Source organism: Patella vulgata, chromosome 7 (assembly GCF_932274485.2).
Source record: "Patella vulgata chromosome 7, xgPatVulg1.2, whole genome shotgun sequence".
NCBI lineage: Eukaryota > Metazoa > Mollusca > Gastropoda > Patellidae > Patella > Patella vulgata.
Genome location: NC_065885.2, coordinates 66,888,720 through 66,912,206, shown reverse-complemented (window position 1 = coordinate 66,912,206; position 23,487 = coordinate 66,888,720). Strand labels below are relative to the sequence as shown.

The window sequence follows — 23,487 nt, the reverse complement described above, 5'->3', positions numbered from 1 at the left end:
AGAGCTTTCATGTGGATTTAGACTACTAATTCTTTCCCCATTGACGTCAACGTTAAATCCGTGTCATTTCATGGTCCATGACATCGCTTGTCCAACCGCGCCGGCTTTCTACGGGTCCTCCCACTCCTAAAGATCCCTACGCGTAAGCGATTATTGAAATAAAATTAAACCATATGTTAGTCCCGAAATGACCTAGTTTGTGTCCAGTGGATGTTAAACCCATTTCTCTGTTTTTCATGGCCCATCCCGTGACAATTTTTTGAATATTTGGATGATCGCAATCTTCATAACAACACAGAGTCCAATATCTCAAAATCCTTGCCGGATTTACCTATTGGCTGGGCAGACTGAGAGGTAGGGTCCCAAGATCTAGAGGCCCTCTGACAGTGCCCGATTGAAAACTTTAAGATTAAACTGAAAACTCATTTATTTTGCACACTGAAGGAACCATAATATTCAACTGATGACATACTTATTATTTTTAACTTGCAACTGTATTCTATCTTATTTTGTGTGTAATTATAGTGTTCTTCCTATATTCTACTTGTATAATGTATAGGTTTTGGATTTTTGGGAGTTTGGGAGTGACTTCCCAAACTTCCCACTTCCCACTATTGCATTCCAAATGATTTTGAATTTATCCTGATATTACATGTATATATGTCTTTGTAGCTTAGGAGGGACCTATGGAAGATTAGTTTTTTTTTTGTTTTTTTGCAAACTAAATACGTTGCCCCATTTAATAAAGTTTTTATTATTATTATTAGTATTATTGACTGGGCAGTGCTTAACAGGCTGAAACCTATAGTGACAAGATCAAGGGGATCTGACAGACTGAAACCTAGGGTCCAAAGATCTAGGGGGGAATCTGTCAGTGTTAAACATCTATGATCATCCTCGGATTTACTCAATTGTGTTTAAAACACCCTAGCATATTCATCTAGTCGTGAGGGTTGGGGATTGGGAGGAACTCGTATGTGGAATATTGTTTCTACTCCAGGTCTATGGCAGTCTTGGGTTCGCTCCTGGGTGCTTTCCCCTTGTCAAGATTGTAGGACGAAGGGCTCCCTGACAAGCAACCATGTCTAGTTGTTCACAAGGAACTGGGATAATGAAGACGGGCATACGCCATACAGTGTGCTATGAGGGAAATTTTGCCTGTACAGTGGCACTACGGCCTACTCTTATATCAAATTCCAACTGTCAAGGGATCTTTTATGTGCACGCCAATGTGTACATGGTACCTCGGTTTTTCGTCCCAGGCCCTCCGTCCTGCATCATTGATAAGGAGGAACCACGCCGGAAAATATGGATGAACTTTCTCGGCCAATGCAGGGATCGAACACCCAACCTCCAGGCTAGAGAGCCAGCGTCTTACCAACCTAGCCATCGTGACCCCTTATTGGAATAAGAATTAAAACCTCAGTACCGGTATAATTATTATTTATTACTGAAATATTAGTTTTGAGGTATTAACCGATGTTTTATGTTAGGTAACGTCCATTTTCTCATGTTGGTTACCACGGTTACTAGAACATCCAGGACATGAATGTAGAGTTTCATGTATAAATAAATCACAGTCCAAACAAAATATCTTTAAACAAACGGGACATTTATAAACCTGAAATATACACAATAATATCTTTAAACAGACTGGACATTTATAAACCTGAAATATACACAATAATATCTTTAAACAAACAGGACATACATGTAGTGAAATTTGCGTCGATGGAAACACTAAAGTTATTCAATTGAGAAATTTTGAACTGGCAAATGGCACAGCAACTATAATAGGTTGATATTTGTACAAAGTTTCATGAAGATATCTTGAATAGTTCAAGGAGATATGCCATGGAATAAAAATTGTAAATAAAAAAAATATAAAAAAATGAAATCCGCAGGTGGACTTTCAGCTCTTCAACAGGGATGCAAACAGATGATTCTTTTGATCAACTAATTAAATTATCTGGCTAAAATGAGCCAGTTTCAAGATAAAATAAGTTTCTTTCAAGTCAATATGAGTCATTTTCAAGTCAATATGAGCCATTATTTTTAAGTTAAAATGAGTTATTTTTAAGTTAAAATGGGTTATTTTTAAGTTAAAATGGGTTATTTTCAAGATAAAATGAGTTATTTTTAAGTTAAAATGAGTCATTTTCAAGAAAAAATGAGTCATTTTCAAGAAAAAATGAGTCATTTTCAAGAAAAAATGAGTCATTTTCAAGATAAAATGAGTCATTTTCAAGATAAAATGAATTATTTTTAAGTTAAAATAAGTTATTTTTAAGTTAAAATTGGTTATTTTTAAGTTATAATGAGTCATTTTCGAGAAATAATCAGAGATTTTACTGGTCAAAGTTTAATATTCTAGCAATATTCACAGATAGTTTATGAAAATAAATTGTCTTGTACACACAATTCTTCTGTCACCAATCTTACTTGAAACATTATAATCAGTGGTAGGCTATGTACATGTATGTGTTAAGTAGGAACTTATATGCAACTAAGCTGAATGGTCAAATTCTCGGGATTGGTTTCCCTAACAGTACCAATAAGAAGACTCAACATCCTGTGTCTACCAAAAAACAAATCAATTGTTTCCATGGAAACACAAAAATGATAAAATTTCTAATTATCTAATTAGCAAAAGGAACAACTACTACAATAGGTTGAAATGTATAACAAGTTAAAACACACAAGTCTTAACCCATGGGGGATCACGTGGCTAAGTGGGTAAGATGCTGGCTCGCTAGCCTGGAGGTCGGGTGTTCGATCCCTGCATTGGCCGAGAAGGTTCATCCTGATTTTCCAGTGTGGTTTCCCCTTGTCAGTGATGCAGGACGGAGGGCCTGACAAGGACAGCTGTCTAGTCGTTCGGATGGTACAAAAAACCGAGGTCCGGTGTACAAATTGGCGTGCACGTAAAAGATCCCCTGGCAGTTGGAATTCGATATAAGAGTAGGCCGTAGCGCCGCTGCCCTGGCAAAATTTCCCTCATAGCACACTGTATGGCGTATGCCCGTCTTTATTAGCCCAGTTTAGGAGCAAAACAGTAGGACGTTAACCCCCATTTCATTTCATTTTATTTTCTTAACCCATGAGTTTATAACACACAGATCTTAACAGGTTGTAACACATAAGTTTTAACAATTTATAACACATAAGTTATAACAATTTATAACACATAAGTCTTTATAACACATAAGTTATAACAATTTATAACACATAAGTTATAACACATTATTTACTTACATTAATGTCCTTTAAGTGAAGTAAACAAGAAAAACAATGTCTGAAAATAAAATAAAACAAATCTGACCTCATCGTAATTATATAAAACACAAAACAATATGAAACACAGGGTTTGGTACACATCTAACACAATGTTTCAACAATTATTAATTTATTGTTTTCAAGGATTTTATAATCATATATTAACACGGTGAACAAATTTTCTATTTTGATTTGCTTTTTATCAAATTTTATTTGTTTTTTTTTTATCATAAATCTCTCCACACACCATTGATAAGATTTCACCTGTGTATATTCCGGACATGTCCGATGCTATTTTCCAAACATCCTAAATTGTCCAACCAGGAATATGCCCAATCGGACATCAAGACATGGTGAATAATATTCAAAATTCCACACACATAACCCTAATCTACCCAAACAACCTGGCTGCTGTGGAAATAAATTTTGCCTGCCTCTATTCGATGGTCTTACTAGGAACGGTGTTGTCTATTAGGAACAGTGGTATATTATCTAATAGTATTTGTCATTTGACCAAATTCTCTATTTCACCAATTTCTCTACACAGCAAGGAATTTTCGCAAAATTTCAACATTTGAGTACAAATGAAAACCCTGAGGAACTGGATGTGTGCGTTGAACAACACCACGGATAGAAAATAATAAATAAATGTTGAATCATGAATAGAAATATGTCAACATTTTCTTTCTCTGTTGGCATGGATGGACAGGTGTGTGGGTGGGTCGAGATCTATATAAGGGGTTATTCGTTTGAATGCAATATTGTCTGCGATATCACCTCGGTGGAAGCGGACGTAAAACACAACTAACAACAAACAAGTAGTGAATGCAATAGTTGAAACTTTGAGTTCGTTGAAAGTATAAAAGTACTTACAAGTTATCTGAATCGTGTAAAGTGGCTAGAGTTGTCTCAATAAAATTATCAAGAGGAAAAAGATGATGATATGAACGAGCTAGATGAGGGGCTGATACTAACGTTAAACCTGAAATAGATGATAATATTACATAAGGTGTTGATGGGGTTTAACCACAACTCGACACAAACTAGGTCATTGCGGGACTAACATATGGTTCAATTTTATTTCAATAGCTCACTTGCGCGCAGGGGTCTTTAGCAGTGGGAGAAAAACGGAGGATCTAGAGAAAACCCATGAGGATGGACAGGCGACCCTACTCCTTGTCACGTACAACCGGGGAATCAAAACCACGCCAGTTGACTCAATGACAGATCTTATGATACAACGTGTACACGCTAACCATTCGGCTATCCAACCCCCCATTTATAAAGCCACTCACCACCAGCGGAGTGTTTTCAATACCTTTAAAAACTACAATTTTGTGAACGGTGGCACTGTTTTGTGTTGACAAGTTTTGGACTGATATTCCTCTAAACGATTCAACTTTCACAATATCGTAGTTTACAAGGGTTTTAATAATCCCTGAAATGACGTTCTGAGTCTTTAATTCCGCTAGATTAAAACTTACCACAGGCCTTACATTCTACCGGTAATTCACAGTATTTACTTTTACACTGAGGACAGAAATATCCTGTTGTATTAAAACCTTCACAATTCTTACTGTCTAGATGGCTGAAATAAATATGATATACAACATACAGGGGAAGCTTGATTGTCAATCTGTGTCCAGTGGACATTAACCCGTTAAGTGTGTAGTTTTTAAAACGTTAACTACCCCCTATTGTGTAAATAATTTGACGAAAAATGTCATTTTTGGACCTTTTTATTCCTGAATACAAATGATAGTAGTCTGAAACCATATTAAAACTAATGGTAAATAGAGTTGTCTCCCTTCAATTAGATTTCCTCGACCAGACGTAATAAAACGTCTTACACATGCTGCGATTGTATGTTCGAAGAATAGGTTGGGGAAAATACTTCCAAGGCGTTATATTACGCCCTACACACGGTGAGTGGCAGTTGTCCAGGACGTTATATAACGTCCTACGCATTTAACGGGTTAAGTGCAATTCCTCTGTGCCCCCACCCCACCCTCATGAAAAACTGACACTAGAATTTGAGCCTAATACAACTGGCATCAGATAATAAATAAAGAAAAAGAGATATCTTCTTTGATTGGCATTTAGTAATTGAACATATTAACACAAGGTACAATTTTATGGATACACAATTACTGAGTTTAATACTAAGCGACATTTCGACGAGGATACACTCGTCTTTATCAAGCAAATGATATCTAGCAAAAGATTTCCATTAAAAAACGACATGTACACAGATACAGGTGTCCGGTACTTACCACCTACACATTGGTGATAAATACATGACGTACATCGATACACTTGTCTCAGCTCTCAGTAGTTACCACATTAATGGTAAACACATGACATACATACATCGATACACTTGTCTCAGCTGTCGGTACTTACCACGTACATGGTAAATACACATACACAAATACACTTGACTCAGCTGTCGGTACTTACCACATACACATTGATGGTCTTTCTTCTTTATTAACAAGATTTAATGTATGATGAGGAAAACCTGCAAAGTTAAAGATAAACAAAATCCACAGTTAATACAAACTAGCTGATTTCTTGACTAACATAAGGCACAATTATATTGTATTCATCTTTAGCAGTTGCAGGAAATTCGAGTACCCAGAGAAAACCCACGGGGTTCGACAGGGCGACCCTACTCCTTGTTAAGTACAACCAGGGAATAGAAACCACACCAGTTAATTCAATGACAGGATTTATGATACAGCACGCATGTGCTAACCATTCGGCCATCCAACCCCCCCACTTATCATTAGCTTGGCAGGTGTAGAAAAGTAGGACGTTAAACCCCATTTCATTTATTCCTAATGATTCAAAACACATGTATTAGATAGCCACAAAACCCTGTTATCCTTGAAAACCAGGATCGAGCCCCGGACCTCTTGGTTAGTGAACCAGCGCCTTACCCACTGAGCCACCGTAACTCCACCCTACCATGAGATAGTCAGGATTGGTGAAATGATCTACCACAACAATACAATATAAATAACTCACCCATTCGTATAAGAGATGAAGATGTGTTTGCCTGTAGAAGATAAAAAAACATACTGATTCAGACATTGGTGTTCTGAGTGAAGAATAAATGATGATATGTCAAGATGATATTTAAAGGTGAGTAAACTCTCTTTAGTTATATAAACTGTCTTTAGTAAAGTAAAGTAAACTATCTTTAGTAAAGTAAAGTAAACTAACTTTAGTAAAGTAAAGTATCTCTAGTAAACTATCTTGAGTAAAGTAAAGTAAACTATCTTTAGTAAAGTAAACTATCTTTAGTAAAGTAAAGTAAACTATCTTTAGTAAAGTAAAGTAAACTATCTTTAGTAAAACTATCTTTAGTAAAGTAAACTATCTTTAGTAAAGTAAACTATCTTTAACTGTTTTTAGTAAAGTAAAGTATGTTTAGTAAACTTACTGTAGCTGGAGGAGGTGAAAGATGTTGGTAGAGTAAATCTTTATAATGACTTTCATCTAATATAACATTATATTTACCTAGAAAACATACAAATAATAATTCTACAAACAATACAGGTTTGGGTGAAAGCTAGAGAAGTGATCATCTAGTGTTCATTGTTAACTGTCATCAACGGTTATTAATAACAGTAAGCAGCCATTTCACTTTAGTCCCGTTTCCCCTACTGACGTAAAAGTGATAACAGATACACAAGTGAATTTCTGCTCACTGATAATTCCTTCAAAGACCAAAAGTTGTTGTATTAGACTGTTATATAGCACAACCCGTGTTTCCTTTTGGTTTCGTTATTTCCGTTTCTTCAAATCTTCACAACGCATCTATCGTAGCAATGATCTCGGTGTTAAAATTATATTTGGAATGTGTTTAACCAGTTCTATCACAAATGTGATAATTACTGACACCAATATTGTCCTTTGAGTTGACAAGAATTTTAACTTTGTGTTTATCAAAGTAAGTCTGATTCTGATAATGGTGTAGGACCATATGTTTTATAATACTTACTTTTATATCTAAATTCCAACTATCAACTGGTGGATATTGGGTTGTTATCGAACAAAGCACCACTGACACGATAAACAGAGAATGAACATATGTCTTATAATACCAATAGTTACTCTTGTATCTAAATTCCAACTATTAAGGGTATTTTATGTGCAACCAATGTGTACACAGTTGGTCCATAGGTTGCTGTCCTTGCCAGGCCCTTCGTCATGCACCACTGACACGATAAATCGTAGCGGAAAATAACGAGGAACTTTCTCAGCCAACACCGAGAGCGAACCCGATAACTTACTGGGCCACGACTGATGACACTTACCCTGGGTCTGTTTACATATTTTCTTACAAACACAAACTTCAGCTGCTAGACCAATTATAGAACATCTTATATTATTCTCATTCATTGTCTACAACAAATAATACATGTATTTTCATTGGCTTAAATCATGATGTTTGTACTTGGGTTATTGATTCGTACACTAATTCCACTTCTGATTTCATCATTATTTGGGTTAAGTGTATTTTCATTGGTTTATTAAATCAGGATGTTTTCATTTACTAGCACACTAATTCCACTTCCAATTTCCTCATTACTGGGAGAGAGCCACAGTGGCTAAGTGAAGATAGCAGGTTCACTCCCAGTGTTGACCAAGAAAGTTCTTCGTAATTTTCCGGCGTGGTTCCGCTTGTCAGTGCTACAGGACGGAGTGCCTGACGAGTACAACTGTCTACCTGTATAATAGTATATATATATATATATATACCCTACCTGTATAGTAGTATCTATATCACCTGGATCACATGTTGTTAAACTACCGAATATGATCAATACTTCTCTACTAGCATGACTCGGCATATGTCTATAAATAGAAACACATCATCAATATCACATAATACTCGTTTTAATATTCTACTTTCAAATTGCGACCAGTAAATGCTTCTTGCAAGATATTACTCCCACCAATCTGGTTAAAACACAGATCCTATTACGTTTCGTTTCTATAGTTCAAAATTTCGTTTTACTTGTCTTTACTACACTTGGATCTGGAAGAGTTGTTATTTAACTCGTGTTCTGAATGGTGTCAGGGATAAGCCAATGAAACAGTCTGTTACGGCGAGCTTTAGGTGTGTTTTGCACGGAACTGTGGGTAATCCACTAGTAACATCAATGCTGATTGGTTAATCAAATGTCTGACATCATAGGTCATAAGTCAGTCTTTTGACCCCTGACGTGACATATGGATATAACTTGTCAGATTTTCATGTAGTGTAGGCCATCGAAAGTATAAAAAAACGAAACAAAATATAGATGTGTATTTTAATGAGATTGTACTCCCACGCGCCTGAAGTTAAAGCAACAGCTCGCCATGTAAGAAATTCAGTTTTCTCAATCAATTTGAGTTCATCTTGGATTAAGCCGTGATATATTGTCCAGTTAATATAAATAAACATCAGTGACTTACACAGGCTATCTCATAGTCAGGGTTTGTAGTACACTTACACAGGATATCTCATGGAAAATACTCTTTAACAGTTCATGATGCATATTTATGGAATGAGCTTCCTCAACAGATGCGCACGACACCTCTATTTTCAAGTTTTAAGACAACATTAAAGACACATCTGTTAACCAAATATTTGTGCAAGAAAAATAGATAAACTCACTGTGAAGCGCTTAGAAATGACTAGCAGACATAATTTAGCGCTATATAAGACAATTTATTATTATTATTATGATATTATTATAGTAAACTTACTTGAGTGTTTGAAGGGCCAAGTCGAGTGAATTCTGTAGTGATGGTTCACCTTGACATTTTCTGTCCTTTAAACTTTGTAATGCGTTAATATGGCGACGAGGGTTACCTGTAATCAGATATGGAGAAATATAAATCGATGGAATCTTAAAGACAGTAAGTTGAATCTAATAGAGAGAGAGAGAGAGAGAGAGAGAGAGAGAGAGAGAGAGAGAGAGAGAGAGAGCTTAAAGTCCACTCAACACAAACTAGGTCATTTTGGGACTAACATATGGTTTAATTTTATTTCAATAATTCGCTTGCACATAGGGGTCTTTAGCAGTGGGAGGAAACCGAAGTACCGGGAGAAAACCCACGAGGTTGGACAGGCAAACCTACTCATCACATACAACCGGGGAATCGAAACCACGCCAGTTGACACAATGTCAGACCTTATGATAAAGCGTGCACATGCGAACCATTCGTTCATCCAACCCCACTACATGCAAACAAAAAGACAAACCTGTGGCAAGACACAAACTAAACATAAATTGCATCAAAATATCATCAAGTGAAATTTTTCACGTGCATGCTTTACCAATGTGTACACAGAATCTCGGTTTTCAATTCCATTCGAACAACTATACCTTGTCCCTAGGGCCTCTGTCCTGCATGACTGGCAAGGGGGGACCTCGCCGGAAAATTACAATGCACTTTCTTGGCTAATACTGGAAGCGAACTTGTGACCTCCAGGTTAGCGAGCCAAAATCTTACTCATTGAGCCACAGCAGCTCCATATAAAACCAAGAGGTCATCTTTCCAACCCAGTTCAGATCATTTATCTATCTTTACCTCCAAGTTCTGTGATTTTTTCAGCTCTCTTATTTCTAGTAATTAATATACCCAGCTGACTGATTGGATTCTGGTCAAAATATTCCTCTATAAAATGTTCCAGTAACTAAAGAAATAAAAATAAACTTAGGATTAACAATAAGATACTGAGTAAATACAAACATAGTTTGTCAGGCAATGAAACTTCCACCCACAGCAGCTAAATCCTACGAATTTCAAAACAATCTGATGATAAATTAGTCTGTAGAGTGTTCACAAGAAATTGTGGATGGTAGCCGTACAGACAGACGGATGGGATGGCAATATACAACCACATTTCCAGGTCATTTCGGGACTAACATATGGTTCAATTGTATTTCAATAATTCGCTTGCGCGTAGGAGTCTGCAACAGTGGGATGTAACCAGAGTACCAGGAGAAAACCCACAAGGGGATAGACGTTATTATTTAAAACACACACGTTAGATCATTCCGCCATCAACCTTCGTAAGATGAAAGATGTAAGATTCGGTATTTATCAACCTACCTTTACAGTTGAATAAAGTCGAGTGTGGTTTGTATATCAATTAACCTGGTGAATGGGTACTGATTTATCAACCTACCTTAACAGTTGAATAAAGTCGAGTGTGGTTTGTATATCAATTAACCTGGTGAATGGGTACTGATTTATCAACCTACCTTTACAGTTGAATAAAGTCAAGTGTGGTTTGTATATCAATTAACCTGGTGAATGGGTACTGATTTATCAACCTACCTTTACAGTTGAATAAAGTCGAGTGTGGTTTGTATATCAATTAACCTGGTGAATGGGTACTGATTTATCAACCTACCTTTACAGTTGAATAAAGTCGAGTTGGTTTTAAATCCTGGTCGTTCATTACGTCGGACATATCAACTATCAGATACAAATGTCGCATCTAAAACAAACCAGAAAATAAAATCAACATTTAATTATAAATAAAACATGAAACAATTGGTATCGGTTGCTATAACAACCAGTCAGGTGTGGATATTGTGAGTGCGAATCTCCGTTGGTATCAAATATGCAGCTACATTTTTTTTCTTTTTTCAGTGAAAATCCTGTCATTGGAGAAAACAATGGTGGCTCCGGGAGTAACACACTGCCTCACTCACTAGCACGTCGTAGGGTCGATTCTGGTGTTGGAGATTTTCCAACCTCATTTCCAATTTTCAGGAGGGAAGGATTTTAAAACCAAGGTCATTCTACACCATTTGCAGTATGTTAAAGATCCCCCTGTATTGCCACTGCCTTGGCTAAATGGCAGCATATTAGAGATTTTCTGTAGGGCACTGCCTGCATGATGAAATGAAATGAAATGGGGTTTAGCATCCTACTGTTCTGCTCCGAACTGGGCTAATAAGACGGGCATACGTCATACAGTGTGCTATGAGGGAAATTTTTGCCCGGACAGCTGCACTATCGCCTACTCTTACATTGTGTAGCGAATTCCAACTGCCAAGGGATCTTTGATTGAAATTTTCAACATATTCTATTCTATTTACGTAATCTATTTTCTTTACTATTATTGCGAAAACAGTCAACTCTTTATCTAATCTGAAATTTTCAACATATTCTATTCTATTTACGGAATCTATTTTTTTTACTATTATTGCGAAAACAGTCAACTCTTTATCTAATCTGAAATTTTCAACATATTCTATTCTATTTACGTAATCTATTTTCTTTACTATTATTGCGAAAACAGTCAACTCTTTGTCTAATCAGAAATTTTCAACATATTCTATTCTATTTACGTAATCTATTTTTTTTACTATTATTGCGAAAACAGTCAACTCTTTATCTAATCAGAAATTTTCAACATATTCTATTCTATTTACGTAATCTATTTTTTTTACTATTATTGCGAAAACAGTCAACTCTTTATCTAATCTCCCTTAATGCCTCTTTAATTATTAATTTCCTATATTTATATCGTGATCATACCATCCCAAGTCATATTGTGATCATACCATCCCAAGTTATATTGTGATCATACCATCCCAAGTTATATTGTGATCATACCATCCCAAGTTATATTGTGATCATACCATCCCAAGTCATATTGTGATCATACCATCCCAAGTCATATTGTGATCATACCATCCCAAGTCATATTGTGATCGTACCATCCCAAGTCATATTGTGATCATACCATCCCAAGTCATATTGTGATCGTACCATCCCAAGTCATATTGTGATCGTACCATCCCAAGTCATATTGTGATCATACCATCCCAAGTCATATTGTGATCATACCATCCCAAGTCATATTGTGATCATACCATCCCAAGTCATATTGTGATCATACCATCCCAAGTCATATTGTGATCAAACCATCCCAAGTCATATTGTGATCATACCATCCCAAGTCATATTGTGATCATACCATCCCAAGTCATATTGTGATCATACCATCCCAAGTCATATTGTGATCATACCATCCCAAGTCATATTGTGATCATACCATCCCAAGTCATATTGTGATCATACCATCCCAAGTCATATTGTGATCATACCATCCCAAGTCTAATGTTCCCAATCTTCTCCAGCATTTTCCTACGCTTGGCTTTCTGTATGATGTCATCAATACTGGCTTGAAGAGATCCGGACTCATCTTCGTGTATGGCTTCCCTGTAATAAAAATAAAGTTCAACTATAACCACTTGGTTTGTCTACGATATCACCTATGGTGGAAGTGGAAGTAAAACTTTAGGAACGAACGAACGAACCACTTGGCAGGGTGAAGAAATAAATGTGGGCATATAAAAAAGCCTTTACCCAGTGATACTTTTAATGGGTAGATTATCCAGGGCTATTTTAATTACTAATTACATGTAATTGTATCTAAATAACATTTTGTATTTATATATTTCGTCATGAATGCTCTTTGTTATCTCATTTTATTATGTAATATGTATTTGTAAAGTGTTTATGAAATGAAATGGGTTTTAACATTCTACATCCATTTCATAATCAACTTGGCTAATGAAGATGTATGTATGTATGTCATACAGAGTATGCTACAAGTATGAGGGAAATTTACCCTGGACAGTTCTTTTACATGCACGCCACCTCTGGACCTCACTTTTTTCTCATCTGAATGACTAGAAACCGTCCTTGCCCGGCCCTTCGCCCTACACCACTGACAAGGGGAAATCCCCCTCACTTTTTAAACCAACACCTCCTGCCCCTGGATAGTGAATTAGTGCCTTACTCACTGAGCCACCGCAGCTTTCTACACGCTTTAACTAAACTTATTAGTCAGTAGCCTAAATTGAGATTTGTTGGAGAGTTTGCTTTTTTTAATTTAGTTTTTGGTCAACTCATTTATTTTATGGTCTCGACTTTAGTTTTTAAGTTCATTTTGTAATGTTTGCCTTGTGTTTCAGACTAAAATCCACCGGTTTTAGAAAGATGATATTTACCATGTTTTCTCATATTCTGTTTCCCACCGATAACCTTTTTCGTCCTCCATTTTCAGGTTCTGTTACAATTAGAAATGTTGTAAATAAAACTTTAGATTGATTTTATTCGGCCCGATTTTATCAGCAAAGTGTGTGTGGATTTTTCCGACTTTGGGCTGCACAATACTGGATCTTCAATGAGTTACTTTCTATTTTTCACTCGGCAACCGGCTGCAGATTTCACTCGGCCAACTTCGGTTACTCCTCTACACCAAACCATGTTTCCAAACAGAGTTATCTTTCCGTGACCCGCAAATTATATTTTTAACAATGAGTTGAATTCTATAGGAGGTGTTGGAACTCCCGCAAACAGTGCCGGTGGTGCAAGTAAGTTATAAAAATAAATACAACTGACAAAAGGTTAAGGACCACCTTAAAGTAAAACAAGACAGGAATATTTGGTCATTTAAGTAATAGATATTTTTTAATTGAGGATTTCGAAAAATATAGGAGTCCATTAGATGATCTGGTCAGGAAAAGGATGAGGATTACAGACAAGAGTAGTGATAACCATCGTCATGTGTATCCCTCTCTCACTTGGAGAGAGAGAGAAATGGGGTTTAACGTCCACTCGACTAACATATGGTTCAATTTTATTTCCATAATTCGCTTGCGCGTAGGGATCTTTAGCTGTGGGAGGAAACCGGAGGACCCGGAGGAAACCCACGAGGTTGGACAGGCGACCCTACTCCTTGTCACGTACAACCGGGGATTCGAAACCACGCCAGTTGACTCAATGACAGACTTTATGATACAGCGCGCGCACGCTAACCATTCAGCCATCCAACCCCCCCCTCTCTCACTTGGATCACGTCCTCAACACCTCTTGTTTGATTAGTACCATGGTACCAAAGGAACCTGACACTATTCTTCTTGGAATGGCAAGACTTATGCTGGAAGTATTTTGTGATGGATATTACATGGTTCCAAATAAAAACCATCTGAGTTTATTGTTGATGGTTAAATATCAAACAGACCTCATTTTAAACGGTGGTGCTTATCTTTTTGACACACATAATTTTTACCGTACTACTGCTCAAAAGCTTTTAATTTTGTTTTAAAATTCTGTTAATTCGTTGATAAATCACGTTATTCTATTCTCTAGTCATGGTAGTCAGTTAAACTTGAAACCTGTATGTTTAAGTTGTAACCACTGTAAAAAGGATGGCTGTAGAAGAATCATGTTCGTTCTGAATCTAAATGTAAAACCTATTCCCCCCCCCCTCCCCAGCCGCTGAACAACAGAAATGAGCAAAGTGAACCTGGGCACTAAACAATATTCAGAATACAAGTTATTTAGAAGTTTATTTTGTTTGTGGCTTGATAAATACAAGAGAACACTTTTCAAGACGTCGTCAGAAATGAACTGTGAAAAAACTTGTATTTAATACACCGGTATATTAGTCATGGTTTATTCAATACAGTTACTAAATGCAGCTTTAACAAACTACATTTTTTAATGGTTTATTTACAGAGAAGAAATGGGAAACATTACCAGACTGCCAGACACGCCCCATTGATAACAAAGGTCTGCCTGCTGCCGCTGTACACAAAACACCCAACCCAGAACCAATCGATGCCACAAAATTGCCGCTAGCAGAAAAAATTCGACGACTTTCAATGTTTTTACGAAGTGAAAAAAAAGTAATCAATGAAATTATGGTGAGGTTTTATTTATTAAAGATACATTATGGGAGATGGAGATAAGATAACGAGTTAGCAGCTCTCACTATATGTCAGTCAAATTGGTCCACTATGAACCGAAAACTAAGCGGATGAAAGTTTCGCCTAGCCTCGAAACTAATAGTCTCGATTGTCTATTGTTGTGATTTAATTATCAATGAGCGATAGCAGCATATAGAATTGTAATCCAGTCGACATCGAAGGCTAGCCTTGACATCGGGAGTTTATTATGGTCTGGATAAGTTAATTAATGTCTAATTAATAATTTAGATAAGATTTCAGGCCTAAAGAAAGACCTGAAATTGACAGGTTTAGCTCTTGCATAATGCATGTTTAATATTTTTCACAATAATCTCATTAAAAACACAGATTCTGCTTTATTTTTATTTTTATTTTTATTCAAGCATGTATTACGTATAAAATTCTTTTATTTGCCCATCTACATAAGACCAGTTGGGCGAGTTTGGGTGGTCGAAGCGTTAATGCGTCATTACCCGCTTGTACGTGACAAGGAGTAGGGTCGTCTGTTCAACCTTGTGCGTTTTCTCCATGTCCTCAGTGTTTCCTTCCACTGCTAAAGACCCCTAATGAAATAAAATGAACTATATGTTAGTCCCGAAATGACCTAGTGTCGAGTGAACAATAAAGCCCATTTTCCTCTCTTTCCCATTAAATCCTATTTTATTTCATTTTAGTTGTTTGAGAATTCTCTGATGAGTTGTAAAGTTGGAATTAGACCAGATTTTTTGATGTGGTGTGTTCCTAGCCAGAGCTATCGGCATCAACAAGAAAGAAATCAAACTGTCATGTTTCAAGAAGGCGGTGGAACTTTATCGTACCCTTCCTGTCACTGAAATTTTGAACCAGGATGATATGACCCCAAAAGTTATCAAGGAGAAACTGGAGAATTTTAACTCGACCGTTGCTAAGATGGAGAAAGAAACAATTGCAGAGTTACCCCCACCATCTATTTTGAAACAGATCCAAGATATTCTAACCAATCCTAAATATGCTTCAACCAATTCAGTCAGCAAAATGGAGTTGGCGGCCTCTGTGGCTAAATGTCGAGTCCGTTGTCGATATGATGTAGAGAGTTGTAAAGCTGAATCAGGGAAAGTTTATCATAAGGGAATGTACTTTATTGACAACATACTACAAGGTGCAGGTGTTTCAGTTTCCAAAAAAACTGCTAAGTCATTGTGTTATAATATGGTGGTTGAACGACTGACCACCATGAATGTTGAACATGGCAACATCTTAGATGGTGTCGAACAGTCTGTCATAACAGAAGCAGAAGCACAGGTTCAGAGCACTTTGGTAAAGGCAGCACCAAATCCTAGGGCATTTGATCTCCGTGAACAGTTTGTCAAAATGAACGAACTTAGCAGTGCCACGCATCCTGCATCCATCATTACTGTCTTGGATGGAATTTTCAACGATGTAAAATTGACGCCCATTTGTCTGTACCGTCGTAGCATGAACACAGAAATAGAAAAGGAGAAAATTTTCTGTAACCTCTATCTAGCTGGTCATCTCATCATGATTGGTGAAGCAGAGAACCGAACAGATGCCCAAGCAGACGCTTACTCTAAAGCCCGATAAGTTTCACGAACTGTGACCCCGAGTTCATCCTCCCCCAACACAGTAAACTTCAACCACACGACCAAGCAGCAACAGATGTTATCGACTTTCGTGTCAAGGGCAACTGCATTTTGGAAGATAACTGTTCGAATCTTCATCGCTTACAATGGACCCGAAAACCTATATCAACACTACCAGCCAAGGATATCGTTGTCTTTGAGGACGTCAGTTGGATAGTAGATCGTAAAGTTCAAGGTTTCTATATTTTACAACATTCATGTTTTGTCAACAATATGTTGTTGGAATGGGAGTTTTTTGACAATGATGATCGTGTATTCAGGTAAGTTGCCTTAAGGCCTAGTCTGGTCTCCCGGCCATAATCTTAAGGCCTAGTCTTGTGTCTTCCGGTCTCAACTGTAAGGCTTAGTCTTGTATCTTCTGGCCTCAACTGTAAGGCCTAGTCTTGTGTCTCTTAAGACCTAGTCTTGAATCTCTTAAGACCTACTGTAGTCTTGCGTCTTCCGGCCTTAACTGTAAGACCTAGGCTGTGTTTCCTGGCCTTAGCCTTCAAGCCAGAATTTCATATTTTCTATGAAAGTCAAAACATAATTATTTCTATGTCTTTTGCTCAATAGGTTATCAACTCACTATTATACGACTATGGGCATTATTTCCCACCCTTAAAAATCATTGACACAGGAAATAATAACACAATTACCTCCCTTGTTTTCCTATTGCCTCCATGCATTAGCTATCTTCAAATGTTGGAATTCGAAAATGATAATTTTGCCAATTTCGCAGCTGGCAATAGTGAATTATAGGATTAATAGGATTATTCTTTAACAAGGTAGGACTGTGTATGGATACCATCTATTTTAAGGCTTTATTTTAATAAATTTTAAAAATATAACTTAACAAATATGAAATTGTAGCTTTAAGATCTAGTCTTGTCCCATTGATCAAAATTTTGAAATGTTCAGTTTGCTTGTTACTCTTCTTTTGTTTTTAGGGGTGGTTGAGTGGTCCAAGCTCATAAGATCTTTCATTGAGTCAAACCTCCTGGGTGTCAGTCCAAAAATGTTGGTTTGTTTTGTGTGAGTGTTAATCCCCATTTCTCTCTTTTTTTACTTTAAGATGTCAGATGAAGATACAGAAGGAAGATGTTGGAACCGAACCTGCAGTGTCTCTTAGTAAGATAGGCTCTAGAAATTTTGCAGCAGCTGATATCTTGTTTAAGCTCTACGAAACACAACCAGTCATAGAGGTAAGTTATTCTATTGAATACTTGAATTAGCTTTAGGGCTATGGATTCCTGAGCTAAATAGGGCCTACATTATATAAAGATAGGTTGCCAGGCAACTAAACATACGCCCACAGCAGCTAAATCGTCCGAGCGGTCGACAAGAGTTGTCGTATATTTGTTCTTTTGTAGGTAATTAGGGGGCATTTAATAGACAACTTCATACAGATGACATTATAATTTTCGTGTGGGCGTATAAAAACCAATTTAGCCAAGCATTGCATTTCTACACCCTTTCACTGAAGCAACGTTCCTGTCCCTTGAGCAGGGTTATCCTGTGACAACACCAGAAGATTGATATATGGGTGGGCTGGTCTAGTGGTCTAATGCATGCCCTTTAGATCATAAGATATGTCCTTGAATCAATTTGAGCCAAGCTTGTATGTGACAAGGAGTAGAATCTCATGTCCGGTATCGTGCATTTTTTTCCCGTTCCGTCAACATGCTGCCAATGGCTATACAAGGGACCTTTTTTCTTGTCCAGTCCATCTTGCCCTTGCAACAAGACGAAAAAAGGCTGGAAAAACCTGAGGAACTTCATTGGCCAGATTAAAAACAGATTCTTATCAATGAGCCAGTGTCCTACACACCGAGTCAGAACCCACCGAGCCAGCGGTTTACCCACAGAGGTGGGTCTTTACCCACTGAGACATTGTCTTACCAACTGAGCTGGTGGCTTAACCCCTGAGCCGATGGCTTATCCACAGAGCTGGCACCTCATGTACTGAGCCACTTTGGTTTTCGTTCTGCTCTTGTATTGCACATAAAAATGCCTTCCTGGCTAGGCACAGATTTGACCTTTAATTGATGAATGCCATTATTTAAAGTTAACCTAGATATCATGTCTTAGTAAATCGTTTTTCATTCCAGGTTTCTGCTTACACTAAACCTGATCAAGCGATAGAATCTGTCAGTTTTGATACGTTGCTTAAAGAAGCGGAGGTGTTGAAGAAAGCTGCCGAGGATGCAGGAGAAAACGTTACAGCTACTACAGCTGAGGGAACTGATTCAGAAACTGAGACCAGTGACACAGATGTTGAAATGAGGGAAGAAGTAACAGATTCACAGGCTAAGAAGAAATATCCTAGAAAACCACATTACCGTCATGCTGATAGATTTATTTTAAAAGCTGCCCAGGCACGACTAGACGAATTCATAAAAGTTAAAATGCTAAAAGATCTACTGTTTGGACCTGCTTTCCCTCATCATATCACACGCCAGATTAACGGCTTACTGTATAACCTCCCCGTTCCAGTTCGCTTTATAAATCATTCCACTAGAAATCAGATGTACACCATTGTAACGCAAAGTATGTCACCGATCAAAATTGTCGCATTTCTCAAAGCCAACGGTGGACAGTCTGGTCGCTTTCGTTTAGTCGACAAATCAGAACTTCCGACACATAAGGACATTTTACCAGAACTTAAAAGTAGGGAAATTTTAACTAAGATCAAATCCAAATTTTAGTAGAAATTTCAATTTTGATTGGCTAAGCACTAAAACCAATCAAATTGTTGGCTTTTTTTTGCTAATAAATATAAGTGCTAGTCTAATGTCTTGTCTCAATTACATCTTCAACAGTATGGTTTTGTTTCTAATTTAAAATCCAAATATTTGTCTAAAGTCTTTACCAGTTGTGTGGTTGAGTGGTCTGATGTATGCTTTAGATCATAAGGTCTGTCATTGATTCAAGTGCCATGGTTTGTTTTGAAGGTACTTCCAACCTTATTTGTCTTATTTTCGCCAGTCATGTTTGGCCGTTTTGACTGACTTGCAGTGAAATTGACCAACTGGAGAATACTAGTAGATCATAAGGTCTGTCTAAAGTTTAGACAAATATTTGGATTTTAAACTAGATTTATAAGGGGCATTGGCGCCATTGGGTAAGATTAGATAAGAGCTGACAGTTCTCGCTATAATAGTTCAACAATAAATAATAGAAACAGAAAATGCTGAAATTTCAGTCAGATTGCTTTGCTCTGAACCGAGATATAGGTGATTCAGTTTTAGGCTACAGAGCCAATTTTCTGAAAGGTAACCTTTTCTGTGGTTCAAGTATCTGATGTGAGAATCTGGGCCCTGTTTCTCGAAATCTTAACAGTGGGAATGCAGTCGACCCTACTCTTGGAAACGAAGCTAAGCCTCTTCACTAAATGACAGACCTTATTATCCAACACGAATGCATTATCATTTGACTCCACCCCCTCCCCTGCAGTGACACATGAATGTTGTGACCAATAACCACTTTCCTGTCTTAAGGCCTTTGAAAACAGTATTCCTCATTATTAATTTGTCCCAACTAATCATGGTTCATGAATGCGTGTTCTCGATATGTTGACACTTCTACGATGGTGGGTGACTACGAGTCATGAGTGAAATAATCTTATTTCGTTTAATCTGTTATACTAATATAGAGAAAATACAATTTACATTTTATGGATATAACTGTTACAACAAATAACACATCTACACAAATTTTTAAGTTGACCTCATTTCAATCAAAGTAAATACATGTACCCGTAAGTATTGTTTATATTCGCGTTACGTTTGGTAGTGGAACCGTGACACTGACATATTGTACATCGTTGACTTCAGGGTTAGGCTTGTTGTCTACCAAAGTTAGGTTAACATCTTCCACTACACTGCAGTAACATCATCAAGCTAACCTTTGCTAAAAGGTTAATGTTAATAACATCCACCAATTAGTCTATACACTAAACACAAGACCTGCAGCATTCAATCTCTGTGATCTGTAAATAATTAATAAAAAAACATATGAACTTACTTCAAATTTACACACTATAACTTATTACATAAACTTTATGTAGATAAGGAAAGTGAATTTTGAGATGCACTCCAATGACAAGTAGTTGATTTACATAAAAATTTACAAAAATAAGAACTGTTAATGAAAATAATAAACTGATTTACCTCAAGATAGATAATTGGAAATATTTTCTATACTTTTCTTCTGAAAAATGAAAGGGCGTAGTTTTATTATAAAACAAGGAACATGTACTACAAAAACATATAATTATTAATGTACCCCCTCGCCAACACGTACATTTGGAATTCATTTAATATAGTTAACTAAAAAAAATGTTAAAATCACAATTAATTATGATACCACAATTACAGGCTGGTAAAATCAACACAAAGTTCATACATTAGATTATAATAACCAGAATCGACTTTAAACTGATGTCTCTCACATATCAATGCCATAACTCTTGCAGTAATCATCAGATCTCGCTGAAAATCAATAGGCGTCTTGTCTCATGACCTTAAACACTGTGTATAAATTTAAAGTCAATTGGATTTTAACTTTAGCCTCTAGAGTGTTCACAAGATTTTTCAAAGTGATCAAGGGCCATAACTCTGGTAGTAATTATCGGATATCGCTGAAAATCATTAGGCTTCTTCGTCTCATGACCTTACACACTGTGTAACAATTTGGAGTCCATTGGATATTAACTTTAGCCTCTAGAGCGTTCACAAGATTTATCAAAGTGATCAAGGGCTATAACTCTGGCAGTAAATATCAGATATTAACTTTAGTCTCTAGAGCGTTCACAAGAAATTGTGGACGACGGACGTATAAAAATAAAAACAAAGTTTAAAAGAATCAACTTAATTAACAAAAACAATAATTAAACAATCAAAAACTAAACAGATAAATCAAATTCAAACGGAACAAATAAAGCAAAGAAAAGGAAAAAAGCAGTTCATTACCATTCTACATTAAAAAAATAAAGGAAATCAACTTGCGAAAAAAACTTTCATAAAATAAGAGTAAAGTAACACTAATGTTAATACTTTTTTAACGACACTACTTGGGCTCCCGGCACCCCTACACCCAAGCCTATCCACACCACAACAAAGGTCCATTTCATTGATTTTTTTCAATTTAATGGTCAAAGCCATCAAAAAAAAAAACCAACCCATTTAAAACACTGAGAAAATAATTTCAAATTCTACCTTTATAATCAAGAAATATAAACTTTAAATATGTAATATGTAATTCAGATCTAATTTTCCATCAAAATCAATGTAAATGGACCTTTGTTGACCAGATTAGCAAATTACATTGATACTAACTTCAGACTTTACAATTTTGTATAGAATTCGAACATTAAATGATCATGCGACCGAACCTCCAGCATGAGGTCCCTAACAATATCTATTTAAGAATAACAGAAACCATAAATTAAAGGCGTTTTTAGGACCTGAGCTTCGACCATATTAGATAGTAAAAGCTTAATTGATTCTATTAGTTAAGTATAATATTTGAAATTAGATCTATAATATATAATTATGATTTTAATAAATCTTAGCTGACAATAACGTGCGGATTTCATTCAGTTTTAAAATTGGTACTATATAGAGCCTAGCCAGTATAGCGATTCTGAAGGGAAAATACCGCTTATGACTCATGACGTCACTCAAATATGACAGAAAAGCACTTATTTTGGTGCCATCCCACGCATTGACTGGTATATAGAGCGTTTTGATCATTTGAAACTTTGAGTTTGACCTGAAACCCTATTAATTAATAAATAGGTAATATTAATAAAACAATACTACTAGGCCTATTTATTAGTATTTAGAATATATATCATATGTAGGCCTACATACACTGTCATACAGTGCCTTTATTTACAAGTTACATCTGATTTATTAACTGATTATCAGACTTATCCATTTGTGTGTATCTCATTGATCATTCTCAGGCTCAAGTTATACTCCTGACAAGTCCATGAGTCACGATACTGTGACCCCCTGTTGGTTGCTGTTGTACTTACTTGTAGTTAAACTGTCACTACTACAACTTAAGGGGTATAAATAAAATGCTTGAAATGAAGTCGGACTAGGTAGATATCTAGGCCTAATTATAATGTAGACTTGTTTTCATATCGATTACCCGACGCCAAGACCACTTCTACTGTACTAGCACTAATTTCAATGTAGGCTACTTAGTTAGTAGTCTTACCCCAAAAGTTAGAAAAGACTTCGTCAGCAAAAAAAATTATTTACAATCGGTACATCTATGATTAAGATTTGATTTATGCAGTTTTAGTCAAATACTAGCCTACTATAAAGTAACAAACTTCATTTACATTACCCAGGTCAGAAAATCTCCTCAGAAAATAAAAGACAACTGTTTAGTGTTTGTAGCCCAATAAATATAAGAAGCTGACGCCGTTAAAAACAGTGTTAGCCTAAACATCAGAATATTGCGCCAAAGGCAAACCAGTTAAAAATATAATTTGCGGGTCACGGAAAGATAATTCTGTTTGGAAACATGGTTTGGTGTGGAGGAGTAACCGAAGTTGGCCGAGTGAAATCTGCAGCCGGTTGCCGAGTGAAAAATAGAAAGTAACTCATTGAAGATCCAGTATTGTGCCTTTGGGCTCGACAAAGGTAATTGAGAGTTATCTCCCTTGAAATGAATTACTAAAATATGTTTTCGTACTAAATAAATATACATATCTAGGTATTGCATGTAGGTTTATTTTCAATTTGAATGAAGTAAGGAACATTGTAAATACTCGAATTTAAATATTTTCTTAA

The 23,487-nt window shown here is 36.5% G+C and overlaps 1 protein-coding gene and 1 long non-coding RNA gene across 3 annotated transcripts; one reads left to right on the top strand and one right to left on the bottom strand.

Annotated features, from left to right (window-relative positions):
* Positions 1 to 1,426: 1,426 nt before the first annotated feature.
* LOC126828554 (general transcription factor IIH subunit 2) lies at positions 1,427 to 23,353 on the bottom strand. Of its 2 annotated transcripts, XM_050558380.1 has the most exons (15): positions 23,321 to 23,353; positions 13,314 to 13,461; positions 12,405 to 12,519; positions 10,697 to 10,783; positions 9,868 to 9,973; positions 9,040 to 9,145; positions 8,052 to 8,142; positions 7,602 to 7,689; positions 6,725 to 6,801; positions 6,307 to 6,337; positions 5,737 to 5,797; positions 4,761 to 4,864; positions 4,150 to 4,258; positions 3,256 to 3,295; positions 1,427 to 1,621 (listed from the first exon to the last, which is right to left on the bottom strand). In XM_050558380.1, the coding sequence occupies exons 2-15, from the start codon at positions 13,361 to 13,363 to the stop codon at positions 1,490 to 1,492; spliced, it is 1,197 nt and encodes a 398-aa protein (XP_050414337.1). In that variant the 5' UTR covers positions 13,364 to 13,461; positions 23,321 to 23,353; the 3' UTR covers positions 1,427 to 1,489. The 2 variants fall into 2 exon arrangements, with proteins under 2 accessions (XP_050414337.1, XP_050414336.1); XM_050558379.1 differs by lacking the exon at positions 23,321 to 23,353 and having other exon boundaries at positions 13,314 to 13,470.
* Positions 13,474 to 19,469, top strand: LOC126828558 (uncharacterized). Its single transcript, XR_007683149.2, has 5 exons — positions 13,474 to 13,679; positions 14,827 to 15,014; positions 15,731 to 16,956; positions 17,751 to 17,880; positions 18,787 to 19,469. It is a non-coding gene; the product is annotated as an uncharacterized LOC126828558 (long non-coding RNA).
* Positions 23,354 to 23,487: the final 134 nt, after the last annotated feature.